Here is a 12,294-nt window from a genome sequence, read left to right as displayed (position 1 = left end):
GGTTCATTGCAAATGAGAAGAATTTGCAATGCAGATGAGATTCATTGCAAAGGAGAAGAATGTCAGCACCCCGAAGGCGGCACTTGGCTTTTCTTAACTGCTTTCTTCTCAGTGCCTGGCACACAGTAGGTGCTCAACAAATGCGCTGAGTGGGTACTAATCCAAAAACTCAGACCCCCTCCCAGCCTCAGGCACGAGGCTCCACACCTGCTTTTCACCTGCTTCAAACTCGTACAAAAGCTCTGCTGTGACACAAACGGAAATTCTGGCTGGGTAGCATCCATCAACCACATGGGAGGTCTCCTGCCACAAGTTCCAGGCCCAGGGACACACTCCCAATTCCCTGCCCCACCTCCCCGACCTGGTCCATAATTCTGCTCCTCAAAGTACATCCCGGAACCACGTCTCCTCCTCGGTCTAGAACATCCTCGGTCTCACCCGGATCTGAGGCGGACATCTGGCCCTGGCCACTTGACCTTCCTCCAGCCGGGATCCGGGATCCAGGACCACGCCCTCCTCCCTGCAGGACCTGGACCCATCCACTGAATGCCAAGCTTCCGAGCTCCCAGCTCCATTCACAACGCAGGAGTTCTGACTCCTAGTTCACTCTTTCCCAGGTGCCCAGAAGTCTGAGCCCCCGACCCCTTCCAAGATCCAAGCTACCTCCATGCCGGTTGCCAATGACCCGGTCCCCTCACCACAACCAGCCCACGGGGACCCTGGAGTCCAGGCCCACCTCCTACTCTCCAAACATTTAGGAATCCCAGTCTCAGCCCTTATGGGACTCCGGTATTCCAGGCCCCAGCACAGCAGGGACCCAGGAGTCAGGGGGGCCCCCCCGGGCCCCTCCCCTCAGCTGTGGGGGCAGCTGAGCCAGGGGTCAGGCTGTGGTGGGGAGGCCAGGAGGGGCGGGGTCAGCCGGGATTGGGAGGGGAGACAGCAGCGTGGGCGGTTGGCAGACCAGCAGAGAGGAAAGAGAAACTGGGAGAGAGAGGAAGAGAGAAAGTGAGAAGGAGAATCTGAGAGAGAGGAGGAAAGAGAAGACGTGGAGGGCCAGAGAGGGAGAGAAAGAGGAGGAGATCTTGAGGGGGAGAGAGAGGGAGAGACTCTCGTGAGTGCGAGAGAAAAAGATTTGGACAGAAACAGAAAGATTGGGAGAGAAAGTGATATGGGGGCAGGGGGAGAGAATGAGTGACAGAGAGACTGGAAGAGACCGAGATTAGAGAGAGAGACAGAAGGTGAGACTGGAGACAGAGAGAGACTAAAAGAAAGGGAGAGTGTGAAAGAAAGAGAGACCGTAAGAGACGAGAGACAGAGACAAAAAGAGCGTGAGGGAGCAGGTGAGAAGTGAGACTGAGGACTATGAGAGGCAGCACCTAACAGACAGGGAAGGAGGGAGACTGTGGCCCCAGCACCCACTCTCTTGTCCTGTGTTGTTGGGACCCCGGAGCTGGTAAGTTTCCTGGCTGGGCTGGGAGGGGCTGCCTGGCTGTGCATTCCTGGGTGGTGCCCCAGGGCTTGGCGGGGATGGTTTAGGGGTGTGTGTGGGAGGGCAGGAGACAGGTAGCTAGGGGCAACCAGAAAGAGGCAGGGAATGGGGGTCCCTAAGAACAGAGAGGGTCAAATTCCTGCCTAGGGTGCAGGGGGCAAGAATAAAGGAGCCCCTATTCTCTGTCTTGGGCTGCAGACAGCTGCCCCCTCCCCGCAGCTGCCAGTGCCGCCCACCTCTCTTGGCATCGCTCTCGGTATGCGGTCAGGGCCAGGGCCTCCCCCAGCCCCCCAGGCCCCAGACAACAGACTCTTTCTCCTCAGCCTCCTCCTCCGACCTGCGAGCCCCTGACCCCGTCTCTGTCCCCAGCCGGGTCAGCTGCAGAGACAGGCACACAGTCCCTTTCTTTCTCTTCCCAAGCCCTCGATGGAGGAGGGCAGACCTCGGAGCAGCCTCAGCCTGGCCAGCAGCGCCTCTACCATCTCCTCGCTCGGCAGCCTGAGCACTAAGGTTGGACCTTCTTGGTGGGGCTGGGGAGCGGGGCAGGGCTGTGGGCTGCCCCATCCCCCTGGTTCCTAGGCCTGGGTTCGGTGCCACCCCAGGGACTCTGGTTGTTAAGAGCAAGGATCCTTAGCGCTGGGGTCTGGCAGGCCAAGTAAGGTCCCAAATTGCCTACCAGTTGCAGCTAGGAATTCAGAGCCACTCCCAACTGTCCCCACCCCTTGTATTTTCCTAATTTGAAGCCTGAGGAATAATCCGGCTTGACTCTGGTTGCTAAGATAGAGCCACTCCCCAGCCATGAGGTTCCCCCCTGCTCCCACCCCGGGAACTCAGAAGTGGCAGCTACTCTCGATTATGACTGAGGACTCCCTGGCCTATCTCTGGCCATCCCATCTAACCAGCTCTGAAATCCAATAAGAAAGGACCTTTCTCTGACAGTAAGACCCCACGGGGTCTGAGACACTTTGTCCCAAATCATCACCCCAGCCCAAAGTTCAGTGAGGACACTTATTTCCTTGTCCTCCTGTCATTCTCTTCTCTCATTTCCAGTTTCCCAAGTTCAGAATCCGCAAATTCGATTCCGACCTTGATCAGGACCATCCCCAAGGCAGGGCATCCTGTGGGATTCTGGCTATAGGTGCCTGGGAGGCCGGTGGAGGGGGCTCCGTCTATTGGGAGAGGTTCCGAGCCATCTCTCCACCCTGGACATGGTTGCTAAGGGATGTCACTACCCAGCACTGAGGCGTCCTTCGATTCTGGGTGACCCATCTCCAGGGACTCAGCATGGAGGTCCCTCCTGATGATGGGAATCTTCAGGCAGGATTTCCAGTTCAGATCCCAAAGGATGTACTTACTACATCCCTGACTCTGGAGGCCAGGGGCATCCTCTCCTTGGCAGTGAACTCTTGATTCCCAAATTCCTTCCCCATCAGCCAGTAGCCGCTTCCTTGTTTCCGAACTCCTCCGTCTGCCCATCCAGAGCATCTCTCAAGTCTGCACAATGCACACCCAACTCCGATCTCAAGACTCAGCTCCCTCCTTGACCTGGTTTCTGAGGGCAGCTGAGCGGGGGCCTCAGGTTGTCTTCGTCCTGCTGCACTGCCCCCCCCCAAGCCCATCCCGAGGCCCTGTTCACTTCTGTCCTCCTTCTCTCCTCAGAAGCCCACCCGGGCAGTCAGCAAGGTCCATGCCTTCGGGAAGAGGGGCAATGCGCTCAGAAGGGATCCCAACCTCCCCGTGCATATCCGAGGCTGGCTTCACAAGCAGGTGGGGTGAGCGGGAGACGGGAGACGGGAAAGGACGCTCCCAGTGACACTAGAGGCTGTGCCTCTGGCTGTCTGCTGTTTCTCTCATTCGAGTCTTCTTTTTTTTTCTATCACTGCTTCTCCTATTATTCTGTCATCGTTTCATTCATTCATTCAATGATGACTTCTTGAATATTTACAATGTGCCAAGCCCTGGGGCACATATTATGCAAATAAGATAGACAAGTGTCTATGTACTCTACATTCAAGATGCGGGTGGGGCAGGAATGGATAATAAATTCATGTATAAATAAATGGACTGGTTGATTTTAGAGTAGGAAGTCCTGTGAAGAAATGACACAGGGGGATGTGCTCCAAAGTGGCTGAGGGCTGAGAGCTACGTTTGACAGTTGGTCAGGGAAGGCATCTCTGAGATGACATTTGAGCTGAGAAGTAAATGCCAAGAAGGAGCCCATCAGGCTTAGGTCTGGGGGGCAGAGGGAGTCCGAGAGCAAAAGGCGCTGCAGCAGGTCAGAGCTTGGGGTTTGGAGCTGGGCGAGGGGAAAGGAGGTTTGGCAAGGCGGTGGTTCTCAAAGTGTGATCCTAGACGAGCAGCATCAACATCACCTGGGAACCTGCTAGAAATGCACACTGTCAGGTCCCACCCTGGATCTGCTGACCCCCAGGAACCCGTGTTTTGTTTTTTGCTGAGGAAGATTAGCCCTGAGCTAACATCTGCCGCCAATCCTCCTCTTTTTGCTCAGGAAGACTGGCCCTGAGCTAACATCCGTGCCCATCTTCCTCTACTTTATATGTGGGATGCCTGCCACAGCATGGCTTGCTGAGCGGTGCATAGGTCCACGCCCAGGATCCGAACCTGTGAACCCCAGGCTGATGAAGCAGAACATGCGAACTTAACCACTGCGCCACCTGGCTGGCCTCTAGGAACTTGTGGGGTTTTTTTTGTTTTTTTTTGAGGAAGATAAGCCCTGAGCTAACTACTGCCAATCCTCCTCTTTTTGCTGAGGAAGACTGGCCCTGAGCTAACGTCCCTTCCCATCTTCCTCTACTTTATATGTGGGACGCCTGCCACAGCATGGCGTGCCAAGCGGTGCCATGTCCACACCTGGGATCTGAACCGGCAAACCCCGGGCCGCCGAGAAGTGGAACGTGCGAACTTAACCACTGTGCCACAGGGCCGGCCCCGGAACTTGTGTTTTAAGAAGGCCTCCTGGTAATTTTTACGCATGCCCAAATCTAGATTCCCTGCCAGCCAGTACACTAGGGTAAGGAATTTGAGGTTTATTCTAAGTGTGGTGGTAAACTCTGTTTTGAGCAGGGAACTCACATGATCTGACATAATTTTCAAAGATTGTGGTGGCTTCCGTGGGAATGGATTGAAGAGGAGAAGAGGGGCGTAGGGTTGAAGATGGTGGAGCAGTTCGAGCAGAAGCAATGGGGAGACACAGGATTTGGGTTATGGCTCAGTGCCACCTTCCTGGCCTCTCTGTCTCAGGCTCCAGAATAATCGGACCAAGTCTTGGTGTATGAAGCCCCTACCCACATGTGGTACAATATCTCGTTCCAACCTTCCTGTAACTTCTCAATCCCCAATTGACAGATGAGGTACCTAGGGAGGAAATGACTTGCTGAAGGGCATAGTTTAAAAGTGGTGGAGCTAGAAGTCAAACTCAGGTCGGACTGTGTCCAGAATCTGTGTCCTTTCAGCCACAACACGCTGGCTTCCAGCTCTCCATCTGAATCTATCACATCAAACATGTGTCTCTGCTCTTCCCCTCTCTCTGGGTCTCTGTCCCTAAGTGTCACTGTCTCCTTTTTCCTTCTCCCCTCTACTCAGGCCTCTCCTCCCACTCTCTCTCCCCAGGACAGCTCCGGGCTTCGACTCTGGAAACGCCGCTGGTTCGTGCTCTCCGGCCATTGCCTCTTCTATTACAAGGGTCAGTGCCCCAGTTGGGAGGGGTGGACGGGCCCCTGTCCCACCCTCCCTGTCCTCTAGCCTCTCGGCCTCCAGATCCCTTGTGATCCCTGACCCCAGCCCCTCTTTTGCAGACAGCCGTGAGGAGAGCGTCCTGGGCAGCGTCCTACTCCCTAGCTACAGTATCAGGCCAGATGGGCCAGGAGCCCCCCGAGGACGGCGCTTCACCTTCACCGTGAGTCCGTTCATCCCCCATGGGCACTAAGGCACTAGGTGATGGGGGCAGGCTTTGGAGCATCCATTATAGGAGATAAAAGATCTCGACCAGGGTCCATGGCATCCCCCGTTTTAGAGGGCCTGGGCGTCTGGGTCCCCAGCTTCTCTTCCCGCAGGCAGAGCACCCAGGCATGAGGACCTACGTTTTGGCCGCTGACACGCTAGAGGACCTGAGAGGCTGGCTACGGGCGCTGGGCCGGGCCTCCCGCGCGGAGGGTGACGATTGGTGCGTATAGGTCTAGACCACGCCCCTGACCCTGGACCTCCAATCCTAGTCCGTTAATTATCCCCAGCTCCTCCCCTTGAGGCACGGCCCCTTCGACGTCCAATCACTCGTCTTCTAGCTTGGGAGACTCCGCCTTCCAGGCCCCACCTCCAGGAACTTCCTCTCTTCCAATCAGCAAAAAGTCTCTTCTAAGCTCAGCCCACTCTTTGGTCCCGCCCCTCCGTCTATATTCCACACTCTCTGATTGGCTCCCTCAGAAGTCTCCACCCCCTGGGGGCTGTCGCTTAAACAATGTCAGCTATAAAAAGAAAAGCTTCAGTCCTGGCAGGCCCCAGTTTTCAGGCTGGAGGTTCATAGTGCTCTGGGACATTGGGTCCAGCCACTTGGATGGACCTTATGGTCCTGCACAAGTCACTTCATACTTGGGCCTTAGTTTCCCCGTCTGCAATATGGGGACAATGATTTATAGCGCACCACCTCCCCTTTTTTTCTGTCTAGCTCCCTATGTCCTTACGTGTGAACCGAGAATAAAGGCTCTTACGAGTTTCAAAGGAGTGATGTCTTTTTCTGTGCCCATTTGCTAGTGGGCGACCCAGGTCACCTGCACGTCCCCAGCCTGGGGAGGGCCCTGGCGGCCCCGGTGGTCCCCCGGAGGTGAGAAGAGGGGAAGAGGGGCGCAGCTCAGAATCGCCGGAGGTGGCTCGGCTCTCCAGGGGTCGTGGCCGACCAGGGCTGCTGGCTCCCAGCCCCACGGCCGATCTCCAATCTGGACCCCGGATTCGGAGGACGAGGAGCCCGGAGTGAGTTGGACGCAGGAGTCTGGGATGAGAAGGTTCTATAGGGCTGAGCTTCAGACGAAAAGAGATGTTGGGGGCGTGGCCTGAGAAGGGCGGGGACTGGCAGTGACTAGGGGCGTGGCTTAGTGCTTTGTCTTGTGACTGGGAGTTGCTGGGTCTTGCGGGTTGAAACTGTACGGGTGAAGTCTCAAGGAGGAGATGCCACAAAGGAGAAAATTATTCAGGATCTGGGCAGTAGAGGAGGGTTCTACTCTAGAGGGATAGTGACACATACTGAAGGGAAACACATCCTTGAGGCTGACCTGGCAGGGAGTGGAGTGAGGGGACTCTAGTTGACCCACTTCTCCGATTCTCTCCTCCCACAGCCTGTTCATTCCCCTCTCTCGCCCTCCCTCCCCTCTGAGCCTCCCCCGGCCCCGTTCTGCTCCTGCACGCAGACCCCCTCCCTCCTCAGGTGACACAGCACCCCCTGCCAGACCCCATACCCCACTGAGTCGCATCGATGTCCTGCCTCCCCTGGATTGGGGCCGCCAGCGCCAGACCCTTTCCCGGCCACCCACTCCCCGCCGAGGACCCTCCTCTGAGGCTGGGGCAGGAAGGCCTCCCAGGAGTCCCCAGCACTGGAGTCAGGAGGCCAGAACACAGGTGAGCTGGAGAGGTGAAGGGGAGGGGATACTACATCTCCCATCAGCGCTCAGGGCTGTCTTTCCAGGCTGGGCTCTAGGACATCGCCCTCTGAGCATTATGGGGATTGTAGTTCATCATAATCACAGCTGGATTCAGATGTGAGAGAGAGTGGACTTTATTTCCTATCAGTCCTCAGGGCTGTCTTTTCAGGCTGGTCTCTGGTCATTACCCCTTAAGCATTATGGGGATTGTAGTCCAGAATGCTCTACTCCAACACAGCGCTCAGAAGGGTAGTGTGGTTTGCATCTGCTTTGTGTCTCCAGTTTATCCTTCCAAGTTGGTCACCTACTATTTTCTCTGAGCATTATGGGATTGTAGCCCAGAATATCCACGGCTAACCACAAATATGAGAGTGAGAGTAGATTGCAACTCCCATTGGCCACTGGGGCTGTTTAGGCAGGCTTGTCCATTTATTATCATCCTCTGTGTCCCCACAGTGGCGCACAGCTGGAGAACACGTGGTTGAGGAAATTGTGGGGGCCCAGTTTGGAACCTCAGAGTGTCTCCTAAGGCACTTTAATCTAGACACATCCACTGTAATATTTGTTACTAAGACATGCCAATCTCTAAACATCTTTATTTCAGTATCCCCCCCAGGTCCCCTCTGGTGCCTCCACATATCTCCAGCTGCCCCCAAGACCTCCTGGGACCCGGGCTTCCATGGTTTTATTGGTAGGTATCCTGGGGCACCTCCAGTCTGCTGGAGTCCCCTCTTTTGCTTTCTTTGCTATGGAGATCTTTTTCCATAGAGATCTTATGGGTCCTTAGTTAACTCCTAAATTCCTGATATTTTCAATAGCTATTTGAAAGGTATCTCCTTTTCTTTTTAAGTAATATTTTCTAGTTATCGATGGTATAGAGATATGCTATTCATGTTTGTGGCTTCATCTTGCCCCTGGCATCCTTGCCAAATTCTCTTATTTGTTCTAATTACTCTTTGATTCTGTTAGTTTTTCTGGGTAGATGAACATATCATCTGTAGAGGATGATGGTTTTATCTTTCCCCTTCCTGTCCTTATAATTCTGTTTTTTTTTTCTTATCTTATAGCACTGGTCAAGATTGCTAATACTGTGTTAAACTGGAACAGTGGTAGTGAGCATCTTGTTTTATTCTCAGTCATAAAGGAAATGTCTCAGTTTTCTCTGTTAATTATAACATTTTCTATAGCTATTTGGTAATAGTCCATTAGATCTTCCTAAAGCCAAGAATCTGGAAACCGGTCTTCTGAGATTTACTGAAGCTTAGAATGAAGCTAATAGGGAGAGAGGTGTCTGTCAGTAGAAACAGGGCTTGGCTCAGCACTGGCCTACAATAGGGACCTGCCTTTTCTCCTTCTCCTCAGCCAGGTCCCCCCCTGGACTCAACCTTCCAGCAAAGCTTGGAGACAGATGTAAGTGCTCCCTGATCCAACCCCTGCTGAGTTCCCAGAGCTAAGGAGAGAATGCTCTAGATGGGGGGTGGGGGGAGGGAGGCAGGGAGAAGAGCCAGATCTGGTACGTAAATAGCTGCCGTTCTTCCTCCAGACTCTGTTGACCAAGTTGTGTGGGCAGGACCGGCTCCTGAGGAGGCTACAGGAGGAGATAGACCAGAGGCAGGAGGAGAAGGTACTGGGCTCTGGGATGGGGGAAGGGCCACCTGGCCTCTCCACCTGTCCTTAGCCCTTCCTGATCCCCAGCATGCCTGTGGAGGATATGGGAGAGTTCCTCTTTTCTCTCTCCCTGGGGCTGGGTGTGGCTTCAGGAGTCTACCCACCTTCCCTCTCGGTGTAGGAGCAGCTAGAAGCAGCCCTGGAGTTGACCAGGCAGCAGCTGAGCCAAACAACCAGGGAGGCCGCAGCTCCAGGGAGGGCCTGGGGACGCCAGCGCCTCCTGCAGGACCGACTGGTCAGCGTGAGGGCCACTCTTTGTCACCTGACTCAGGTGAGCATCTGGGGATGGGCATGCCCTTCCAGGAGGCTCCAGGACTCTACAGGTTGTTATTGAAGGGGACCTGCCCCCAAAGGCTTATGGGAAGATAGTTCTTGAGAATTCCCCGCTCCACAAATTTTAAACCAGTGGTCTTGACAGTCCTAGGCGGTGAGGGACTAGCAGCCAAGAAACAGCAGAACTTAGTTTAGTGGTTTAAGAGGGTGAATTTGATCTGGGCTTCCTAGCTTTGAATCTTAGCTCCTACTCATAGTAGCTGTGTGACCTTAGAAAATTTGCTTAACCTCTCTGGGCCTTGGATGCCTCTTATGTAAACTTGAAATGATAAAAATAGTGTTTACTTATAGAGTCATTGTGAAGATTTCATAAATACATGTAAATGAATGAGTGAATGAACATTTGATACTTAGGTACCTGGCATATGGTAAGGAATATTTAAGTGTTAGCTATACTTATTATTATCTGAGAAATGAAAACATTAATACAGTAGTACCTACCTCACAAGAATTAGATGAGCACTAAGAACAGTGCCTGGCACATGGTAAGTGCTTAGTAAAGATTTGCAGCTGCTATTATTTTTATTATTATTAATAATGGCAGGGATGGGGCTGGCCCCGTGGCACAGCGGTTAAGTTCACATGTTCTGCTTCGGTGGCCTGAGGTTCGCTGGTTTGGATCCCGGGTCCAGACATGGCACCACTTGGCAAGCCATGCTGTGATAGGTGTCCCACATGTAAAGTAGAAGAAGATGGGTACGGATGTTAGCTCAGGGCCAGTCTTCCTCAGCAAAAAGAGGAGGCTTGGCAGCAGATGTTAGCTCAGGGCTAATCCTCCTAAAAAAAAAAAAAAAAAAAAAGGCAGGGAGATTTCTTTTGCCCAGGGGTGCATAGGATCTGTGGTCTTGAGTGTCCCAAGAATTCTGTAGACTCTGCCACCCTAGGGGAATGCAGAGGTAATCCAGAGGATTCAGGCAAAGCTGTTATTTGTCTGCACTATCAGCTCATTGGAATGGCAGGTTCCATATAGACACTGGGGTTCCCAGGAGTTGGAGCAAAGAGGCTGTTGGGAATTGTAGTCCCTATACCTCCAGGGCACCAGGGGCCAGGCCTTCCTTCCTCCTCCTCAGCTGGGAAGAGATGGAGTGGGGCAAGGTCTGGTGGGTGGGCAGGCTAACTCTGTGTCTCCTCTTTTTGGGACCTGAGGAACGAGAGCGGGTTTGGGACACATACAGCGGCCTGGAGCAGGAGCTGGGCACCTTGAGAGAGACCCTTGAGTACCTGCTGCACCTCGGGTCCCCCCAGGTACATCCTGCCCCAAACCCCCAAACCCCCAAACCCCACCCTGCATTCCAAGTTGACCCGGAAAACCTGGCATTTAAGCCCCTCCCACAGAATCAAAGCCCCTCCCACTTTATCCCAAGCTCCAACCCCTCTGTCCTTTCCTTTCCTTTTAAACCCCACTTTAGTGTAGTTAAGACCACATCCTTCATTTTAAGACCTAGCTTCAGGGGCTGGCCCGGTGGTGATGTGGTTAAGTTTGCAAGCTCTGCTTTGGTGGCCAGGCTTCATGGGTTCAGATCCTGGGCATGGACCTTAACACCACTAGTCAAGCCATGCTGTGGCAGCATCCCACCTAAAATAGAGGAAGATTGGCACAGGTGTTAGCTCAAGGCCGATCTTCCTCAGCAAAAAAAAAATGATAATAATAAAGTCCTTCCTTCAGATTCAGAACCACTCTCCCCTCTGGTTCTAAATCTCTCTTCTTATTTTGAAGCCCTGCCCTCATGTCAAAATTCCACCCCTCAGCCCTGTCCCCATCCTGCGAGTTCCTGTCTTGCATTCTGCATCCTAACTTTTGTTGTGAAATTTATCCTCTGGAGTTTCCAGTTCTAAATCCAATCCCTTGGTTCAAGACTCACTCCCAAAGTATAAACCCCGTTGCTTAGCCTCAGACCCACTTCTTCATTCTAAGCCTAGCAAGCGAGTTTCTAAATCATGTATCTTTAGTTAAAAACCTTGACTTCTAGTATTAAATGCATGCTCACAGATTTAAGCCCTGCCCTCTTCATGCTAAACCCCTCCCACTTCTTCTTAAAATCCACCCTTCAACCCTAATCCCCCACCTATTGGTGTTAAATATCACTCAGCACCAGGAATATATGAAAAGAGCAATACATCACAACCGAATTAGGTTTATTATAGAAATGCAAGGTTAATGTAACACTTCAAAATCAGTCCGTGTGTTTCACCACATTTAACAAAATAAAGGAGAAAAACCACATGATCATTTCAATAAATGCAGGGAAAACATTTGACACAATTGAACATCCGTTTATGATAAAAACTCTCAGCAAAGTAGGAATGCACGGGAACTTCCTTAATCTGATAGGCGTCTGTAACAAACCCACAGCAAACATTATAATTGGCAATGAAATATTGAAAACTTTCCCCCTCGGGGCCGGCCCCGTGGCCAAGTGGTTAAGTTCATGCATTCCACTTTGCCCCATGGCCCAGGGTTTCGCCAGTTTGGATCCTGGGCGCAGACATGGCACCGCTCATCAGGCCACGCTGAGGTGGTGTCCCACATGCCACAACTAGAAGGACCCACAACTAAAAATGCACAACTATGTACTGAGGGTCTTTGGGGAGAAAAAGGAAAAATAAAAAATCTAAAAAAAACAAAGAAAAGAAAAAGAAAACTTTCCCCCTGATATCAGAAATAAGACAAGGGTGTCTGCTATTACTAGTTCTAGTCAGCATTGTACCAGGGTCCTAGACTGTGCAAGTGAGTCTGAGAAATAAACCAAAGGTATAAGGAGCAGAGAAGACGTAAAGCTGTTGTTATTTACAGATGACACAACTGTCATATATAGGTAGGGAACCCAAAATAACCTCCAGATAAGCTATTAGAATAATCAGATTCATCAAGGTCACTGAATGCACGGATAGTTTGCAAAAACCAGTTGTCTTCCTGTATGCTAGCATCAACAATTAGAAAATAAATATTTATAAACAGTAGCGTTTGCAATTAATGTAAACCATCTGAATCTCTAGGAAGAAATAGAATGAGAGATAGGCAAGACATCTACTCTGAAAGCCACAAAACGTCATTGAGAGAAATGAAAGGAGACCTTTAGCAATGGAGAGATATACCATGTTCATGGATAGAAAGATACAATAATATAAAGATTGGAGTCTCCCCAAATTGATTTC

At 52.0% G+C, this 12,294-nt stretch overlaps 1 protein-coding gene across 7 annotated transcripts in view; it reads left to right on the top strand.

Annotated features, from left to right (window-relative positions):
• Positions 1–508: 508 nt before the first annotated feature.
• PLEKHA4 (pleckstrin homology domain containing A4) overlaps positions 509–12,294 on the top strand; it is a 23,193-nt gene continuing 11,407 nt past the window's right edge. The window contains exons 1-13 of one of the 7 annotated variants that reach the window (XM_014729679.3): positions 509–1,453; positions 1,813–1,999; positions 3,149–3,256; positions 5,120–5,192; positions 5,305–5,405; positions 5,563–5,672; positions 6,257–6,472; positions 6,835–7,114; positions 7,742–7,828; positions 8,500–8,547; positions 8,681–8,761; positions 8,927–9,076; positions 10,285–10,383. In XM_014729679.3, coding sequence (XP_014585165.2) covers positions 1,916–1,999; positions 3,149–3,256; positions 5,120–5,192; positions 5,305–5,405; positions 5,563–5,672; positions 6,257–6,472; positions 6,835–7,114; positions 7,742–7,828; positions 8,500–8,547; positions 8,681–8,761; positions 8,927–9,076; positions 10,285–10,383 — 1,437 coding nt within the window. In that variant the 5' untranslated portion in view covers positions 509–1,453; positions 1,813–1,915. Of the gene's footprint in view, positions 1,454–1,812; positions 2,000–3,148; positions 3,257–5,119; positions 5,193–5,304; positions 5,406–5,562; positions 5,673–6,256; positions 6,473–6,834; positions 7,115–7,741; positions 7,829–8,499; positions 8,548–8,662; positions 8,762–8,926; positions 9,077–10,284; positions 10,384–12,294 lie in introns of all 7 variants that reach the window. The other 6 variants (XM_005596386.4, XM_070224666.1, XM_070224665.1 and 3 more) reach the window with 6 other exon arrangements.

The sequence above is a fragment of the Equus caballus genome, chromosome 10 (genome assembly GCF_041296265.1).
Source record: "Equus caballus isolate H_3958 breed thoroughbred chromosome 10, TB-T2T, whole genome shotgun sequence".
In the NCBI taxonomy this organism is placed as follows: domain Eukaryota; kingdom Metazoa; phylum Chordata; class Mammalia; order Perissodactyla; family Equidae; genus Equus; species Equus caballus.
This window is presented reverse-complemented; position numbering and strand designations above follow the sequence as displayed.